This window comes from Lates calcarifer, linkage group LG2, assembly GCF_001640805.2.
Source record: "Lates calcarifer isolate ASB-BC8 linkage group LG2, TLL_Latcal_v3, whole genome shotgun sequence".
Taxonomy (NCBI): domain Eukaryota; kingdom Metazoa; phylum Chordata; class Actinopteri; family Centropomidae; genus Lates; species Lates calcarifer.
Window position 1 is genome coordinate 15,681,270 of NC_066834.1, and position 20,266 is coordinate 15,701,535.

At 41.0% G+C, this 20,266-nt stretch overlaps 2 protein-coding genes across 2 annotated transcripts in view; both read left to right on the forward strand.

Annotated features, from left to right (window-relative positions):
• Positions 1 to 505: 505 nt before the first annotated feature.
• cers3a (ceramide synthase 3a) lies at positions 506 to 15,555 on the forward strand. Its single transcript, XM_018692972.2, has 11 exons — positions 506 to 1,385; positions 4,036 to 4,236; positions 5,925 to 6,042; positions 6,589 to 6,707; positions 6,799 to 6,856; positions 6,963 to 7,013; positions 7,790 to 7,882; positions 9,474 to 9,602; positions 10,274 to 10,380; positions 10,851 to 11,004; positions 12,644 to 15,555. The coding sequence occupies exons 2-11, from the start codon at positions 4,064 to 4,066 to the stop codon at positions 12,833 to 12,835; spliced, it is 1,194 nt and encodes a 397-aa protein (XP_018548488.1). The 5' UTR covers positions 506 to 1,385; positions 4,036 to 4,063; the 3' UTR covers positions 12,836 to 15,555.
• A 4,358-nt stretch (positions 15,556 to 19,913) lies between these two features.
• The window catches only part of adamts17 (ADAM metallopeptidase with thrombospondin type 1 motif, 17), an 85,527-nt gene continuing 85,174 nt past the window's right edge, over positions 19,914 to 20,266 (forward strand). The window contains exon 1 of the mRNA XM_018692940.2: positions 19,914 to 20,090. Within this exon, the coding sequence (XP_018548456.1) occupies positions 20,033 to 20,090 (58 nt within the window). The 5' untranslated portion in view covers positions 19,914 to 20,032. The remainder of the gene's footprint in view (positions 20,091 to 20,266) is intronic.

The window sequence follows — 20,266 nt, forward strand, 5'->3', positions numbered from 1 at the left end:
TCTCTTCTTCTCTCTTCTTGGAGAAGTCTCTGCAAGCTGCTCGTTTGGATCTGGGCAGTTTATCCTATTCTTTTGGGCAGATCCTCTCAAGCTCTGTCAGACTAGATGGAACATGTCTCTGCAGATGTTCAGTGGGGTTTAAAATCTGGGCTTTGTCTGGGCCACTCAAGGACAGTCAGAGACTTGTCCCGAAGCCACTCCAATCTTGTTTTGGTTGTTTGCTTCGTGTCATAGGCAAACTGAAAGTTGAACCATTGCCCATATCTCAGGTGTGCACTCTGGAAGAGGTTTTCTTCAATACCTCTCTGGGTTTGGCAGCGTTCACCTGTCCCTCAATTCTGGACAGTCTTGCTGTCTTTGCCGCTTAGAAGCACCCCCATAGCATGATGCTGCCACTACCAACCTTCACTGTAAGCATGGTAGTGCTTACAGTAGACCCGAGGAACCTCTCAGCACAATTTAAATGTGGAGGTTTATAGAGTTCCTTGGATTTCCTGGCTTGGTTTTTGTCTGACATGCAGTATGAATTGTGGAGCCTTTTACACATACGTGTTTGCCTTTTCAAATTGTATCCAATTAATTCAGTTTTACTAAAGGTGGACTCCAGTTTAATTCTAGACACATCTCAAGGAGATGTCAAGCAAACAGGATGCATCCGACTACAATGTCAGGTGTTTTAAGATAATGTCAGTTTATAAGAGATTATAGTTAATATCAAGGTAAGTGGTATCAGCCTGGTAGAAATCTACAATTTTGTTATGAAAATCTTTGCATGTTTGCAGCCTGTGCATGAAGTATAATTTAGGTAGGGACAAATAAGGTATTTGGTTGTTTAGGTGGAGGGACTTTAGTAGATATAAATCTGATAGAAATTAAATATAATTTATTGTAATGGGGGTATACAAGCAGCACTTTCACCAGTGCTGATATCTGGTACATACTGTATGCCAGTATATTTATTTTCTGTAAAGACCAATCAGTTGACAATTTTTCAAAGTCAGCATAATTTTCCAGTTACCTCCTCTGATCCTGTATGGTTTGTTTTGTCGAAGAGCTTGCTTTTGTACTTTATCACAAGAACACAGTACAAACAAGGTTATTTGATACCCTGAGGGCAAGGAGAAAAAAAAGTGTTGTGTGTTGTGACAATCCGCTAGCCTATCTCTACTTCCTGGAGGGGAGAAAAAAAAACCCTTCCCAGGTAATTGTGGCTGGACTGGGTGTGACCCTAAAGAATGTCAAACAAAGAAAGAGTGACTGGCTCACTTGTCGTAGTGAGGGAATAGAGGATTTTACCATCCGTGTTCACGTCCCAGCACAGCAGTCAGCTGGAGTGGAAACAACAGCCCGTACCTGCTCTATCTGGAAACACTGACAGTGGAAAGGTAAGCCTGTGTTTTCCTTTGACCTTGGGCTGTGATTGGTGAGCCCTGTGCTTGTTTTGTTCTTGAATGTGAGTGACATTATCAAAGCTTTTTATTCTGGATGTAAAATTATCTGCTGTGCTGAGGTTAGAGGTACAAGACTGTTTTGAGAAGTTGGTCAGAGGAGATCCTACAGTTAGTGAAGTTTTCTCTCAGGCTGTATGAGCTTTCTCATGGCTGAATAATGAAGTCTCTGTTCTCAAAAAGATCAAAATAAGGACCCTGTGAGATCCAAGCTGTGTGGTCTGCCCACTGATGATGATGATGATGATGATGATTATTGTTATTATTAGTATAGTAGTAGTAATAATATTAGTATTATTATTATCATTATTATCATCATCATCATCTCAGTTCATCATGACAGTTGAAAGGACCTGCATTGCTGGGTAACCTTTGCAGAGCCAGCAGCTATGAAAAGGTGGAATGACAAGTACTTTGTCTGGAGGAAAATTCATGTCACTCGAAGCACTAAACAAATAACGGCTAGTGGAGAAGTCGAAAATGGTATTTTAACTGTGTCATGAAAGCCTGATATGAAAAACAGGTCTTTGAGGTGATTTGAAGTGAGATTTCATCTTTTTTTTCCTTCATTTCACTGGGAAATGTGCTTTTATTTTTTTTTATTTTTACATTTTATCTGTGTCTGACAGAGAGATGCCTGTACAACATGTAGACTAAACATGTTTTGTCAGGTTCGTCAGTGGGCTTCAGTGGAAATGCTTATACAGTACTGTGGTAACAAAACAACCTCTATCAGGAAGAGAACTGTCCTCTCAGTCTCTTGACTGGACTGATTGGACATTATTATGTAGTTATGATTTGTAGGTCACTGGTGAAATTGTGAGGAAAGCCTGTGCCTGAAGTGAAAAAGCCAGGACCACAGGCAATCATTCCCCCAAGTGCAACATATTAAAGTTGCTATACTTATGGTAAACATGTCAGCGCTGACATTGCTAGGAAAGGCTTTTCCTGGGCTGAATAATGCTGACAGACTCCAACACTATGAGAGTAGAGACAAAAACTTAAACCTCCTACTATACCCGGAACCAAACAAATCATCCAAGTGTTACACTTTTAAATTGCATTTCTGAACACATCAGCATGCATGTTGTATAGGATTCTCTGTTTGCCTGTCATCTGTAAGCTCTAAAGAGCCCTCCAGTTATGGAACAGAGAAGCAGCTGGTTTTGAGACTTTCCTGATATATGATTCAGCTCATGTTGCATCATATACACAAAACATAACTTCTGGTGCTGTTAGAGTCCCATCCCACCAGAAAAATGACTTGCAAATTTGAAAAATAAAACTTCTAGTTCAGAATATTTCACTTTTCAGGAGGAGAGATGACAGAAGCTTTCAAACAGCCTAGTCTTTGTTGTTATGATAGTTGTACTTATTTTCTTATACCTCTTTTGTGTCAAGGCAATGTAGTGTGTAGAGCGACAAAGTCCTCGTTAGGAGTAGGTTTGAGGTGGATGGACGGGTCAGTAAAACACAGCACTTTCACACGGGAGACCATTGTTTGTTTCCTGATATTCAATGTTGTTTCTTTTATCCGTGACTGTTCCACAACCTAAACCATGTTTATCACTGACTCTTGTGACTCCATCACCTGAACAGAGAGACTCAACAACTTGGTCTTCAGTAACCACTGAATAGACCTCTTGTTAGCCTGAGCTAGCCTATTGTCTCTCTACCTGTTGTGTTACCTCCCAACAGAACACACATTATTAATTGCTTTGCACTGTGATGCGTTGCTAGGCTGCTGTCTTTCTGTGTGTGTGAGAGGTAGAGAGAGGGCTGTTACAAAGGCGTGGAGGCTGATCTTGAGAATAAGGGAGGGATCACTGAGTCAATATTTGTTTAGGTAACAGACCTTCATGTACACCACAGTAACTGTAGCATCTGCACCAGCAGTTTATAGTCTTTCTGGAATATTACCATGCCCTTACATGTGTAATGAAAATAACTCATGGTTAAAATTTTGCCATTTTGTCATTACACAGTGTGTGATGTAGTAATTTATAATTAAGTTGTTGTGGAATGGATGGTTTAATATATACACTGTTTGTCAGAGAGGAATTTGCCAAGGAGCTAAGGAGAAAACCACAGGTGTATGAAATGGTCCAAACATTACTGTATGTGAGTATGTGTCCCACTCAGATATCAAATGCAGCATGTTGCAGATACCTGGACCATGGCCTTTAGCTAGCCGAGTCACCGGGTCAGCCAAATAGTTTGTCTTTGGCATCAGTGTTACATATTTTGGTTCTGTTTCTCTGAACAATGGTTTAAGTCACCTTCTGTCCCTGTAATTATGCTTATATTTTTCTGTATATTCATATTTAGGCACATTTAAGTACAGATTTCCTGTGAGACCAGGCTCTGTGACCACATTGACAGGAGTTTCCAGTTGGAAGTGACAAATTCAGAGTTAAAGTACTGATTCTTTGGATATCCTTGCGTCATTACCTCTTTGTTTATAGACAGTTTGTCGTGAATTGTCAGTCATATCATAGTCCTGACCTTCTAGATATTAGCTACAGACAGTGCTCCATGTCCATCAGTAGTTACTATAACCCAACTCACCCCTTTTTTGTGTTTGTAGGACCCAGTGGTTCTGTTATTGTGGAGGGATGTTTAACATGCTGTATGAGTGGTTCTGGTGGGACAGAATCTGGCTGCCGGTGAACCTGACGTGGGCTGACCTGGAGGACAGGGAGGGCAGGGTCTATGCCAAAGCCTCACATCTCTATGTCACTGTCCCCTACGCTTTTGTCTTCCTACTCATCAGATACCTGTTTGAAAGGTAAAGATCCACACTCACATGTGGTTACACAGTACCAACAGTATATCACAAGTGTATGTATCCTAAGCCTGATATACACCGATCAGCCCTAACATTAACATTAAACCACTGACAGGTGAAGTGAACAACACTGATCATCCCATTACAATACAATGGAAACCTTGGGTCGTTTATTCATCTGGATGTTACTTTGACATGTACCACTCACCTAAACATTGTTGCACACCGATCAACCCCCCCCCCAGTGGCAACGGCACTCCCCAATGGCAGGGGCTTTTGCTTAGAAATGTCTCTTAAACAAAATGTCTCAGAACACAATAAAGAACTCAAGGTGTTGATGGCCTCCAAAGTTCCAGATCCCAATCTGATCCAGCATCTGCAGGGTGAGTTGGAACAGGTCAGATCCATGGAGGCCCTACCCCCCAACCCACAGGATCCTACTTCCAGACACCACAGGATACCGCCAGAGGTCCCATGTCCATGTCCTGATGGGTCAGAGCTATTTTGTTGGCACAAGGGGGACCTACACATTAGAGAGTTTGGAGGCCAGGTCAACACCTTGGGCTCTGTGTCGTGTTCCTCGAGACATTTCTGAGCAGTTTTTGTGGTGTGGTGGGAGGATTGTCCTGCTGGGGGAGGTCCCTTTTAGCATGGGAAGGTGTGCTTTGTCTACAACAATGTTTAGGTTGGTGGTTTGTGTCAAAGCAATTTTATATAACCACCATCACTCACCATCCACTGTATTAGCTACACCTGTTCAAGTGCTCGTTAACATAAATACCTAATCAGCCAATCACATGGCAGCAATACAATGCATTTAGGGATGTATGGTCAAGATGACCTACTGAAATTTAAACCGAGCGTCAGAATGGGAGAGAAAAGTGATTTAAGTGACTTTGAACGTGGCATAGTTGGTGGCAACAAATGGCACCTCTTTCAGTTCCACTACATACCACAAACACCTGTTCTTGCTCTGTGTAACTTGGATTAAGCAGGTATTTCCCAAGAGAAGTGCATAACACTTAGGTCAGTGATTCTTTCCTTCATTTATCAACCCTTTTGATGAATTTTGTGTTTTCTGTGCACGATCTGTTAGCTGTCAGGAGTTCACTTCTTTCAGTACAGACTTGGGAACCCAACCGGAGTAACAATGCAGTAACATGCTGTAGTGACCACTTGTGGCTGCAGAGGGCGCTGTTGCTGCTGCTCAGCAAAAGTTACAGTGTTGCTTTTGTCTGTCCCACACATTGTTTGCCCATGGCGACTAAAGCAGTTGTTACAGATCCGTTAAGGCCATGTAGAGAACCTGTTTAAGGTTGGGTAGAGATGGTATTTTTCTTTGTTAAATATTTAAAAAGTCAACACTGGATTCAAGCAGGGAGGCAGGACATGTTTAATTTTTTAAAAAATATTTAACCCAAACTACACCCTTACCTAACCTTAAAGTAACACTATATAACAACTGTGACCACAGTTTAGAGTTCAACTTTTAATACTATCACCACTGAACCATGAGTCCTGATGCTTGAACGCTCAACCATTCACCCCTGATTTCTATGTGGATGTCACCCACCAATTAATGTATTTATCGTTTACACTTTATGTATCCTAGTCATTGTGTACAGTATGTCCTCTACTGACACTGACATTGTTAGAATTGAACCCTGTGTGTATTTACTGCAATCCAGGTGGATAGCGACACCTCTCGCATTCTCTGCTGGGATCAGGCAGAGAGTTCATCTGAGAGCACAGGATAACCCCATTCTGGAGCACTACTACACCACTCAGAGTAGAAATCCTGCTCAGGTAAAGAGTCAAACATCCATTCTGTGACTAATGGGCAGGCAGACAGGCAGATGCAAGGGGAAACAAATGAACTGTCAGATGTTTGTAATAAAGTGTCAGGTATTAACAGAGTGACCTGCTGGTTCAAACTTGAACTCAGTACAGTACAATGTAAACTTTCAGTCATTTTCATATGACCAAAATGGTATGTGTCTAAGTCATCTAAGTCATTATTTTGAGAAAGCTTCTCATTACTGACTTACATGATCTTTTTAAAATGTTTCATTGCAGTGGCAGAAATGGATTGGATTATTATTATGATGGGAATGGAATGACATGAACTGAATGTTCAGTTGCTTCTATGCTTGGTTTTATTCTTAATATCTAGAGGTAGAGACCTCAAATATTATCTGTAAATTAAGAAAAGACTGCATTTGATGAAAAAATCAGCAGGCTGCAGTAAAAAACCTTTAATAGTTTGATCAAACCACAGGCCTTGTACAGGCCTTAGCATTCACATTTATTTTAAACCCTCTGCCTGTTTTCACATATGTTTCTCCCTTCCAGGCAGACATTGATGGACTGTCTAAGAAAAGCAGTTTGTCAGTGAGACAAGTTGAACGGTGGTTCAGAAGAAGACGTGGCCAGGATCGTCCCGGAGTCCTGAAGAAGTTCAGAGAGGCCAGGTCACTACTCTCTCTCTGTCTCTCTGTGTTTATTGTGATAATAATACTTCATTCCCATTGTCTATACATGTCGTCTTACTGCTTCCTACAGTTGGAGGTTTGTCTTCTATCTGTTGGCGTTCTTTGGAGGAATAGCAGCTCTGTATGATGTGAGTAGCTTCAGTGATTGGAGCATGAACCTATCTGTATATACATCTACATCTCACCTAACAAGCCATACAAATATAATAACATTTTCTCTCCATATTCTTGCAGAAAGAATGGTTTTATGACACTCGGGAGGTATGGACAGGTTTTCCAAAGCAGGTTTGTAAACCTCTAAACTAAAACACACGCTCGCAGATAGTCAAGAGGGCTGGTCCCTGTCAGCATCTTAAACAGGCTGTGCCTTAACTGCTTTGAAAAGGTCACTATGATGTACATATGCATAGGATTTTGTGTGTGTGTGTGTGTGTGTGTCATTTAATCAAATTGATTGCTATATTAACCATTTATCTTTAACTGCCTATTGTGTTCGGCTTGTGACTATGGAGCTGTGGAGCTAGAACAGTGACAGTGACTTCTTGACATGGAGGAGAGGGGCTGGAGGAGGGGAGCGTACGATCTTGATGCACACATAAAGACAAAGTGTACCTCTCAGGATGACTTATCAAGTCTTGATTGTAAATGTCTTTTAACAGCATATCTTAATAACTGTCAGTTTGAGTAAAGATGAATAATCACTTACATCTGAGTGTTGTAGTTTTCATTAGTGGTAGGAATATAAATCTGTGTAAAAGGGATGATGTCAGCCTAACACACTGTGATGGGAGTATATATATGATCCCATAGCTTCATTGTCAGGTCATAATTGTCTTTGAAAAATGAAGTGGAGTGTGAGATGGTGTCTCAGAGTGAACAACAGATTCTTCTCCAGTTCCTTCCCTCCTGCTAAAAGGAGTCAGGACAAAGAGCAGAGCCTGAAGGGACAAATCCTCCCTCTGTGTGTGTGACTGAGCTTCACTGTAGCTTCATGTTACATGTTGTACATCTCTGTCTGACTCTGACTCTGTCTCTGTCTCTGTGTCTCTCCCTGTCTGCAGTCCATGCTGGAGTCTCAGTACTGGTACTACATCTTGGAGATGAGCTTCTACTGCTCTCTCGTCTTCAGCATCGCCTTCGATGTCAAGAGAAAGGTGAACAGTGGTCATTAGGGGCCAAAACTTCAACTTGGTTAAACTTTTGTAATCCTAATTTTACTTTTTTTCACATTGTTTCCCTTTTTATTCTCATAGTTGGCAAAGGTTTGATACAGAATCTTCAAATATGAAATATTCTTAGTCTTTTAAAGATATTTTATTTCGTTGACTTCTCTTGCTGATTACGCCCACTGAAACTGTGGTATTCTGTGACACCACACATAGAAACCCTGAGGTCAGCGTCAGATTTTGACATTGTGCTCTACTAAAATCCTCTTCTCCATCCCACATGCATCAGGCATCTCAGCTACTCTGGTTTGAGTCCTGTACCTCAAAGGGTGATCAATCATAGTGACATGGCAATCTTACTATATAATCCAAGTGTCACTTTCTCAAGGATTGATGCTTGATCCCTCTCTTGTCTCAGTACACATCACTTCCCCTGGTCCAAGTATCAACTCTGTCAGTTCTTCTAATGAAACCCAGCTCTGACTGTCCTTCTCGCCAGACTCTACTGTCTCAAGCATTTCTACTCATAGAAAAAAAAATTGATTCTATGAGTAGAAATGAGCAATTTAACTTCAAAACTGACTATGTAGGTTGATAAATGAGGCTCCAGGTCTTATCTGACTGAACTCATTCTACATGCACCTTGACTACTGTAACACTCCTCTGTCAGGGCTGCCAGCATGTACATTAAAGCCTCCGTTAATGGTCCAAAATGCAGCAGCACAGCACCCACCTGAATGCCCTCATTCAGGGTTATGAGCCTCCTCATTTAGACTATATTGTCACTGTGAGGCAGGAAATCTCCTGGGAGCTACTTAACTCAATTCAGCTAGCACAACTACTTCTTCATCTCTCTCCACAAATCAAAAAATTGCAATATGCACCTGTGTGTTCTTGTGTGTTCTGTCTTCATACATCTGTGTCCTTGTTACACTTGTGTGAGGTTGAATATGGAGCTGAATGTTGAGACGTTTATTTTGACATTGTGTGGCCCTGATCACTTGTATGTAGCTTTGTGCAGAGTTGTCTGCCAAATGAAAAAATGTACTTATTAGACTGGAAAGAAAACAGTTTGGGGGTGTCCTGGTGGACTAGTGGGTAAGACACGGACCAGGGAACACAGAACTGGGAAAACAGAGCCCCTAATTTGATTCAAGCCAAGGACCTCATTGCATGTCATTCTACATCTCTGTAACCTAATTTCCTTTCACCTTTCTACTGTCCACTTTAAAATAAAGTCATAAAATGCCCTGAAGTAATGTATAATATTAAAAATTAAAACCAAACACCTAGCACCACTGAGGTTGCTTAAAACATTGAAGTTCCCCAGAGGATGAACCCTTCTGATTTCTGTGACCTCCTTACCTTTCCTCTAGTATTGTCCCTGGAACAAAGAGTTTTAGCCCAACTAATGTTTAAATCATCGGTATGATTTTTGCTTATTCCAATATTTATATACAGTCTATGATTGTAGTCTTTAAGTGGTGCCAGTGAGACCTCAGTTTATTAGTCTGGTAAAGACTTTAAGTGTTCTCCATATTATCTAACTGATGTGGATTTTATCTCTTCCCTCCATCAGGACTTTAAGGAGCAAATCATCCATCACTTGGCCACATTAGTCCTCTTATCATTTTCCTGGTGTGTCAACTACATTCGTGTTGGAACGCTGGTCATGCTCGTCCATGATGCCTCTGATGTTTTACTAGAGGTCAGTCACAGCCACATATAAATTCAGTGCCACCATTTTTAAATTGTTTTGATTCTAATATCAGCACTTGAGAACAGTTTTTCTCACAGCGTCAGGTGAATTGCAACACCGGTGGTGTTCCTGAGAGTCGTTGGCTCATAGAATCATAGTCAGAAGCAGAACTAAAAGAAGTCTAGTTGCCTTATTAGTAGAATAGTAAAACAGATGTGTAACAGTAGAATGTCTGCCAAATGTAGCCCTATATACAGTAACTCACCCATATTAATGAAAATGGATCCAATTGTGCATAAAGTCATATGATAGATATGTAGCTCTACATAACCATGGAAGTACTTTTACACAACCATGTAAGATCCCAAAAGACCACAATGTAACCTTGCACACAATATTAAAAGGTGGTACATGAAGTGATGATAACAATAATAATACCCCTGTATTACCAACTAATGGTATATAAAGGACACAATACCTCCTGCATTGGAACTGAGTGATGGCATTTTGTCCAAAATAAACATAACTGCTGGTTCAGATTATACCATGATACGATTAAAGGCTTAACCTCACCAGTGAGGATAACATACTGTTTAAAATAGGCTGTAATTCCCTTTTTGTTTATTTGCCATTTGTTTTTGAATGTGGTTGATTAACAGTGCAACTCCTCTTTCCTTCAGTCTGCCAAATTATTCAACTATGCCAAATGGGAGAGAACCTGCAAAACTCTTTTTGTTCTGTTTGCCATAGTGTTTATGGTGACACGACTGATCATCTTTCCGTTTTGGTAAGCTGAGAAATGAGCTGTGTGTGTGAGAGAGTGAATCTGCATGGGTATTTATGTGTATGTAGTTTAATTTGCTTTCATTAATTTTGTGTTTATTTTTTATCAACTGTGAAATGTATTTGTGTTGTTAATCGCACAGTGAAGATGCCACAGTTTAGCATTCTGCTATCTGCTCATCAGTTGACTCTTTCTTCGTCATTGCTTTATAATTTAGCAAACACTTTGCTGGTAAGGTTTATGCTATCTGTCATCATGTAGCATGATAAAGCAGAAGTGGAAATGGTTAGACTATGGCATGATTAATTTATGAGGTTCAGACAGCTAATGTCATAAACATTATTTATTGGCCTGAGCTGGATAATCACATTTTCATTGAGTAAAATAGCTGCTCCATCATTTTCCTCTGTATTTTTTACAGGTCGAAATGCTGGATATTATTTCACTTGTTTCTATCATCTGTTGTGTTTCAGGCTGATCCACTGTACCTGGGTTTACCCCGTCCACCATTACCCCGCCTTCTTTGGCTACTATTTCTTCAATGTGATGTTGGTGGTTCTCCTCTGTCTGCACATATTCTGGGCCTACCTCATTCTGTGCATGATCAGGAAATTCATGTTTGGCACCGTAAGTCTGCTCTGCAACATTTATCTGTCATCTATCCATATTTCCAAATCTATTTTGATCAGTATAAAATATTTGCTTGGCAAAGACATTGACATTGAGACATCATAAGGCTGTATGGCAAATCATGAACAGGCATATGTTTTGATTCATATTTGAGTGTCAGATTTCATCCATTGCCATGCATGAATTGTACATGTGCGCCATATCATACTTTATTTAGACCGATCAGCCACAACATTAAACCATTAAATCAGAAATGTCTCGAGGAACACGACAGAGACTCCAAAGTATTGACCTGGCCTTTAGACTCCCCAGATCCCAATCTGATCCAGCATCTAAGGGATATTCTGGAACAAGCCAGATCCTTGAAGGGCCCATCCCACAACCCACAGGACTCAAAGGATTTGCTGCCAACGTCCTGGTGCCAGACACCACAGGACACCCTCAGAGGTCCTGTGTCCATACCCTGATGGATCAGAGCTGTTTTGGCAGCATGAGGTGGAGACTACACAATATTAGGCAGGTCCATCAGATGCTAGATCAGATTGGGATCTGGGGAGTTTGGGGGCCAGGTCAACACCTTGGCTCTTTGTCGTGTTCCTCAAGACATTTCTGAGCAGTTTGTGTGATGAGCACTGTCCTGCTGGGGGAGGCTCCTGTTGGCATTGGGGGTGTGCTTGGTCTACAACAATGTTTAGGTTGGTGGTTCGTGTCAAAGTAACATCCAGATGAATGGACCCGAGGTTTCCCATCAAGTCAAGTCAAGTCAATTTTTATTTATATAGTGCCAATTCACAACAGAAGTTATCTCGAGGCACTGGTCAGAACATTGTATTATAATGAGATGATCAGTGTTATTCACTTCACCTGTCAGTGTTTTAATGTTGTGGCTGATCAGTGTATACAACTGGAGTTAAATCCAAATAACCTATTACACTTGGTCTCATAATTGTATAGGAGGCTGCTGCCACACAGTAATTGAAATGATTCATTTTGTCCTCACTCTTGACAACCTCCACCACAATCAGAAACTTATAGGAGAAGTACAAGCTGACAATGATAAATTGTGTTTAATTTCTGACTCATGTAGTACTGGCTACAAGTGTTGGCATGACCAGTAGGCTACAGTGAGATAAATGCCAGCTGTATTTTCAGTCCCAGCACTGATAGTCATTGTGCAGACTCACCTCATTGTGTCCATGTGTACACAGTCTGTCTGTGCTCTGTTAGAAACAGTCGACTTCGCTACCAGGAGCAAATATCTAACATTAACCATTACTGTAACATAAATACACTCACTGAAAACAGCTGTCATGAGCACCTCATTATTTTTGACTTAGTAAGAAGAAATATGCATCTGACAGAACAACACATCAGAGACTTCAAATCAGTAAACAGGAAGCAGTAAATAAAAAGCAGCTGTAATGAACCCAAAACTCCAGGTCATTGTTCTCTGCTGCAGCTCAGGTTCCAAATCTACTTTCAGGGGGATGTTTTGTTCTCTTTGCCTTTGGCTGCTGCCTCCACCACTTCATTATTACATTTGCTCAACACCCTCTCTCTCTCCCTCCATTTTCCCCTTTTTCTCCTCCCCGTCTACTAATATCTACTTTCTCCTTCTACATCTCTTATGGCACAGCTGACCAGAGATGAGAGAAGTGATAATGAAGAGGAAGAGGAGGAAGAGGAGAGCAGCACAACAGAGGATGAAAGTGCAGAACAGCACAAGCTTGGCAATGGAGTGGCAGCTGATGAGAAGGAGGACAAGAACGGCTGCTTCGGATGCTTGTCTCCACCAGAGAACATCTATCGGTCAAAGACTGTATACTGACTCTTGTTGAGTGTGATCAGTGGAGCTGAGGATGTGGGAAACTGAACGATGCTAAATACATTTCATCCAATACAGACTGAAAAATAACGCAAAACATCATTTATTCCTACACGACCTGACCTGAATAAGCCTTGCAGCTCTTAAGACTGTGCACATGAACAGGGAGAGAAACTCCCTGTTTTCTCCTCAGTTTTGTCAGTGACAGTACTTTCCTTCAACAGGTCAAAAGGGACCAGTGAACCAAACAAGCAAACAAAACACAAACCCCACTGTATGCTCATCATCACATCTAATCTGTTCCATATTGTTTGTGAAGTGCAGAGGCCGTGAGCTGTGGAGCGATTCCTGCAGCTGCTTTGCCTCACTGTTGCATCCATCAAGGCCTGCTGGCTTTTATGTCAGCCCTCTGTTTATGGCCACAGAGAGATGAATGGGATCCAGAACCTGTCAGGGTGCCCCCAGCAACCTTTGAGTATGTACCCTGTCAACACTGAAATAATGTCTTAAATCTAGATTTTGATTCAGGTCAACTTAGCAAGACAGAGCAATGATGTATTATCTAGTTTGTTACCACCACCCCCCCGCAAATGCAATTAATCTATTACCAACAACAACAACCGATATGCTGTGAACATGGGACTTTTGGATCCCCTAGGGGTCTGGGATTTGGGGGCATTTGCCAGCCTTGCATGTTTGGTAATCCAGCTTTGTGCCCAGTGGTCCAGGATGTGTTTAGCCTGGATTCTTTGACTGGAAGTATGGAAAAATTTCAGGCGCTAACAAGGCACAAGGTTGTCATATATCCTAATATCTTTAACCACTATACCCTCTTTCTTTTGTTGTTGAGTGTAACAGTTCTTACTTGACTGGAGAAAACAGTTTGTTTAGTTTAGTTCAGTTCATCTATCACCACAGCCAAAGTGAAACCAGAACGTCTGAGTTCTGTTGCAGAAATAAGAAAACCTTATTCAAGATCCCACTGATATTTGTACCAATGATAGTACAAATCCTCCCTTGCATTAGAGGCTTTCTCAACAGTATGTCATGTCTTGTTTAGATAAGGAAAGTAGTTTCTTGAAATATGAACTAATATTGTTATTTACTTCATATGTCTCTTTTTATTTCTATTGGTCCTTAATGTAGATGTGTTCAGAACATATACAATTGACTCTCTGTCAACAAATCTTTAAACTGAACTGACAATGGTGAATCATCATTGTCATCAACAAATCAGTAGCGTTTAGCAGCAGAGCTCCTCACTAGTGACTGCTGTCAGCTCAGCCATGATTCCTAATATGTTACTTATTCATTAAAAGATTGATGAAAGACACAGAAACAATCAGAATCCGAACCAGTGCTAAACTATGTGGCTGTATGAATGGTGATGTGTTCGCTTGCTGACATATGAACTGAGGTGCATTTGAGTGGCCCAACAAACACCATTTTCCATACGCTCCAGACCTTTGCAGACTTAAATGTAGGAACGGAGCTAGTCTGGATTTGACTTTGTGACCTTGGCTCTTACAACCCAACCCTAACCCTCCCAGGTATTCTTGGAGATGGAGGAAATCCCTAATGTTGAGGTTTACCAGACCCCCAAATACATCCATGGCCATATAAATTATGAGAGAGGCAAAAGAGGAAGTCAGGTGGTGTCATTACAGAGAAATAAAACCCACGGAGGGAGGAGGTTGTGGTGGATGAGTGGATCAACAAGAACATCAGACTTTAACACAGGAAGTTGCTGTTTGTTACCAATTGTTGACCAACAGTCTGCACCAGAAAAACAGGGGCAGATGACGTCTCATGCAGTGAGGTTTGATTATATTTCAATCTGGAAAATGAAAATATTGTTGTCTGTAGGCTATGTCAGAATATACTGGCATTTAACTTGATCAGAGCCGCAGCACAGGTATGTAGACTCGTCTGTTGTAGTTGAACTGGCCACTGGGAGCACCAGGAGAAACCCTGTGGCATTCATATTGCTGGTGGACGGTCAAAAATCTATTAGGTTTGTGCTGTTCCTCTCTGTCTCTTTAAATCTGTATTTTTTACAAGTACAATCTCTGTAGTACACCTGTGACCACTACAACAAAAGTGATTACACCTGTGATTTCCATTTCCTCATTACTCATTGTTCTGGTGATTCATATTGAGAATCGGTTTCCCTTAGTTGTAATTTCACTGTTACCCACAGGATGGCACTAATAACCTTTTCTGATGTCTGTCAAATCATGAAGCAGGACCAGACTATTAACCACATATGTAACAGAAAAATGGAAACAGTTTCTGGCTGGATTAATAATCATTATTATAAGTCTGGTAATCTGTTCATGTAATAGGGAATCTACAGGTCTGTGAAAACAACTGAAATGACCCTTTACAAACCAAAGGTAGAAAAAACAACACTCTTATAGTCACTGAGTCCAAACTCCACATATTATACAGCTGTTTTCATAGGCTGAACAGTACTAACTTGGATTAGTTAACAGATCTGTTTCCATTACCAGATTAAGGTTTGTTTAAGAGCAGAGACTCTTACACTTGGATAGAAGTGAGGTGTGACATTTAGCAATTTAAGGCTAACATAATAGTTAGCCTTACATTTTTGAGTCCATAGAACATTAACATAACTTTCATCTAAGAAGAGAACCCAAAACGCTGCTTGTTTTGTGCACAAGCTGTAAAATAATACCCTGAAATAAAAAGGTTACTTCCTATTCTTAGGTTGTTTTTTTTTATTACAGTCATATCCCTGATCTTCTTTGAAAGGTAACTCTTTACAGTTTATAACTAGAAAGTCATAAGGAGTATAAGAGATACTGACCTTTTTTTGGTTGATTTTACAACTACAGCCCTTGCATTCCCCTTTTTTGTGCCCTCAAAATAGGCAAGGCCTGTAGTTATACCTTTTATGTGGAAAACAATTCTGTGTCAGCAGCTGTTGCAGTGAGGCCTTTGAACAATGTATAATTTGTCAGGGTTGTGTGAAGATTGAGTCTGGCACAGACCAAAACACACCTAAAGTAGAATTACCCAGTGGTGTCCCATGGGTGGGATGGTGTATTTTAAAAGTTTAAAACATTTCATCTTCCTTGAACGCTGAAGTTTAAGTTGAATACAACTTCGTCAACCTCTCTTGACATGTGCACCTCACAGTCACCTGTGTTAGCAGGAATATAAACTAAAACTGTCATCAGGAGCCAGATGAGTTTCCCTGCTGGAGGAATTTGCATGTCTGCCTGATACCACACGGGGAGTCTCTGTCTGCTGCAGGAGACCAGCTGCTGTCTGAGGCCTAGTCTGCGCCTTTAGGTGTCTTAAGATCAAAAGGAAATTTTAAATGGACTCCGAAACAAGGCAAAACTGACATTAATATAATGTAGATTTCATCAGAGGTGTTGAAGTGAATGAACAGTCTTCTCTAGCTCTGAAACAAACAAACAGAAAAAACCTAAAAAGGTATGAGGCCTGAATCCACAGTGTGAGCTGACCAGCCTGGCAGTGTGGTGGTTATAAAGCTCAAAGCAGATCACATGGCTGTGCTCTATCGGCTCGGAAAATCACTTCCCTCTGCCTCCATAAAGAGGCATCTGTGGCTAGTTCATCAGAGACTCACCCTGGGCGCTGTGCTCCGCTCTGACAGGGATGTTAAAATCAAAACACTGATTTTCCACAGAACAACACACAACTCTAACACACCAAGTGTGACTGCCAAAGCTGTCGCCTGGACTGTCACACCAGTATAGGGCAGATGTCTGCCTTTTACTTACCTTTTAATCTCAAATCAGTCTGGTGTTGTCATCCATCTAATATCATGGAGGCCTCTCCCTGAAAATTACTCTTTACTCAAGTCAGTAATGGTAGTAAATCCCAGAGAGCCTCTACCCTGAGGAACTGAAGTCAGCCAGCCTTCAACAACTGCTGAAACAGTTGTTTGCATGAGCAGAACATATCCAATCAGCCAATCATGTCACAATATTGTCATGCATAAAATCCTGTACATACAGACCAAGAGCTTCAGTTAATGTTCACATTAAACATCAGAATGAGGAAAAAATGTGATCTCAGCAACTTTGACCGTGACATTATTGTTGGTGCCAGAGAGGATGCTTTGACTATTTCTGGGATTTTCATGAACAACAGTCTCTAGGCTTTACTCAGAATAGTATGGAAAACAAAGAAACATCCAGTGAGCTCATTCTGTGGACAGAAATGCCTTGTTGAGAGAGGTCAAAGTTGAATGATCAGATTGGTTGGAGATGACAGAGGAGGCCACAGTGGCTCAGATAACCACTATTTCCTAAGGTTGTGAGCAGAGGAGCTTCTCAGAATGAACAAGTCCAACCCTGAGGTGGATGGGCTATAACAGCAGAAGACCATGTTGAGATCCACTCCTGTCAACCAAGAACAAAAATCTGAGGCTGCAATGGGCACAGGCTCACCAAAACTGGACAGTTGAGGACTGGAACCATGCAGCATGGTCTGATAAATCTGGATTTCTGCTGAGGCAGCAGATGGTTGCTCACATTTTCAGACAGTCAATCCTAGAAGTCATTGATAGTATCAAACTCAGAATTTGGCATCAAAAGCATGAATTTATGGACCCAACCTGCCTTTTGTCAGGCTGGTGGTGGTGTAATGGCGTAGGGAATGTTTTCTTGGCACATGTTGGACCCCTTAATACCAATAAATCATGGTTTGAATGTTACAGCCTGTCTGAGTATTACTGCTGACCATGTTCATCCCTTTATGGCTACAGCTTGCCATCTTCTGATGGCTACTTCCAGTATGATAATGCTCCATGTCACAGAGCAAAACTGGTTTCATAAACATGACAATGACATCAGTGAACAAAAACCCACAAAACCACTGCAGTGATTGTTGGTGTATTTTGTTCCCCTATCACCTACTGTACACTGAAATTAAGAGGGGAACTCTTTTTGGCAAGTATGTACAAGAGAAACAATTACAGTGAACAAAAGTTCTTTCAAAGTACATATGGGCGTGTGAGTACTCTATTAAATAAACCTGAAAAAATGTGAACCCATCATTTAACTTAAGCTGTAAGAGCTTCACTGTACAAGAAATAACCAGATTCAAAAGCAAGTTAAAGCAAGCAGCAGAATTTGTGTTCCACAGTGTCTAGCTGAAATGTTTTTTTTCTTTAATTCAACAGGATAAGGGGGTGGGTGTGTTGTGCTACATGTCAAACACAAACACACCTAAAAATTGTAATATCCTGTGGTAATACGACAGGAACTTTAAATACAGATGAGTGATGAAGAGATAAAGAAACATGAAGTATCTCGCTGTTAGTCAAACCTCAGCTTCCAGAATATGGCACATAGCAAGGAAGGAAAGGTTAAGGTAAAGTGTGGTTGTGGGTAATAAAAAAATGAACATTAGCTGTAGGTATATGACACAAGCTCTGGTTTCCTGTCCACCCTGATGCCTACACCTTTAGGTTTCACTTCATTAGTAGAGGTAAATTTTGTCACCTGATGTCATTAGGTGTGGCAACATTGTTTTAAAACTGTGTGGAGCTTTTCAGAGAGTCTCTTCTGGAAGTCACTGATACTATCACACTCAGTGACCCACATGAAAAGAAAACTTGAGAGTGAGAGGTTCAAACCCTGGCTCCTCTCTCATCTACATTCACCTGCATGATGTGGCTCTGAACGTTGGATCATCAGTTCTGGAAAGTTACCCCCCCTCCCAAGTCTGACTTCAGAGAGGTGTAGGGGGTATCTGATTCTTTTTGATAATCTGAAAAACACTTCTGAAGAAGCATACCTGCAGCGTTACAGCCTCTACTCCTTTGGTACCAGGGTTTCCACCAGATTTTGGAACCTGCTGCAGAGATTTGCTGCCAAGGTCTGAGGTCCTGAGTCTGTGGTTTTAACACAAACTTTTAACACAGACATTTTCACATTTTATCGTACAACATAGATACATCAGTAAATACCCCATTTGTGATTTTTTAAAGCTTTTACGTGTCTTAAAAAAGGTGGTTACTAATGAATGTCTAAATGAGACTACAAAGGTTGTTGGGGATGTTAACATGAAAACTGATCTACTTACCAGTCCACCTTTACAGCCTCGTTGTGTTTATACTCACACTCTTTCAAACTATCACTAACTTTCTAAGAAGAAAGGCTTTTGTAGAAGAGGTCAGAGCTAAATTAAATGACAAGTTGGAAGCTCAGTGGTGGAGATGTTGATGTCATGTGACCGTGGTGTAGTTGGTTTATAGTCTAACATTAGCTTTTTACTTCTGGAGATTGTATTTAGGCTTCAAACATCAGAACAGTGGTGTTCATCTGTGAAGATTATCTGATGAACTAAACCTGTAAGACTTTGGTCACAGTTTATTTTCTGTAATAATGCTTTTTTGTCGAGAGAACCAGGGTGATGCTAACTTTCAGGTTGGACTACAAAAATAAATCATCCCTGCACCAATCTATATTGCTGATGAAGATTGTGCCGAAATCTACTCTTTTACTAGGGGTCGACTTGAACGTAGTTTGGAGGATAGGATCCTTTAGTGGGAGATTTTAGTTGTTTGTAAAATTCTTATTTTCCTTTTATCTTTATTTAATTATGAACTGGGTCATCCACTAATTTGTGCTACTTATTTTTTTATTGTTGTTGTTTTAAATCATTTTTTTTCTACCCTGCACACTGTTTCTCTAAGCATAACCCTAAACCCAAGTCTGAACCCTCATACAGCCTCTTTAAGTTGTGAAGACCAAAATGTTCTGACAAAAATGAAATGGTCTCACAACTTAGAACTTGTCCACACACAACCACAGGAAGACACACACACACACACACACACACACACACACACACACACACACACACACACTTAAAAGCCAGTTCTCTGCACTTTTTTTCTACACTTGAAACCACGTGTAGGGTTTCATCCCCGACAGTGACAGACAGCTTCACCGACCAATAAGAGGCCGAGGATTTCTCGGTCGGGGTTTAACGGGACCAATCTGGTCTCAGTGGAGGCCGGGTCCAGGCCGTGTGGGCGTGTCCTGCGCTACAAAGTCACTCCAGCTTTAATTACTGCAACTTCTCCAACTTTAGGGAAAAATTGCGCAGTCCGTTCTGTGCTAAACGCTTCTGTCCCCCTCACAATAAAGCCACACACCTCTTCCAGTTATTCTACCCCCGCTTTGCCGTATCATGCATAACAGCCATGTCACCCATCTGCTCCTCTCTCTTCTGTGCATCGGGTTTACTGGTAAGTACTGACTTAGATCTCTTAAGGCATGGGGCTCTGTGTTGTGTGTCAGTTTCTCTTGGATATAGGTCAGCTAAAGCGAACTGGTTCCTCTGTTAAAAACTCAATGTGTTACTAATGATCATTTCTAGGAAGTCGACCGCGTTTCCTCCTGTATGCTTGTTAGATTCCCCCGA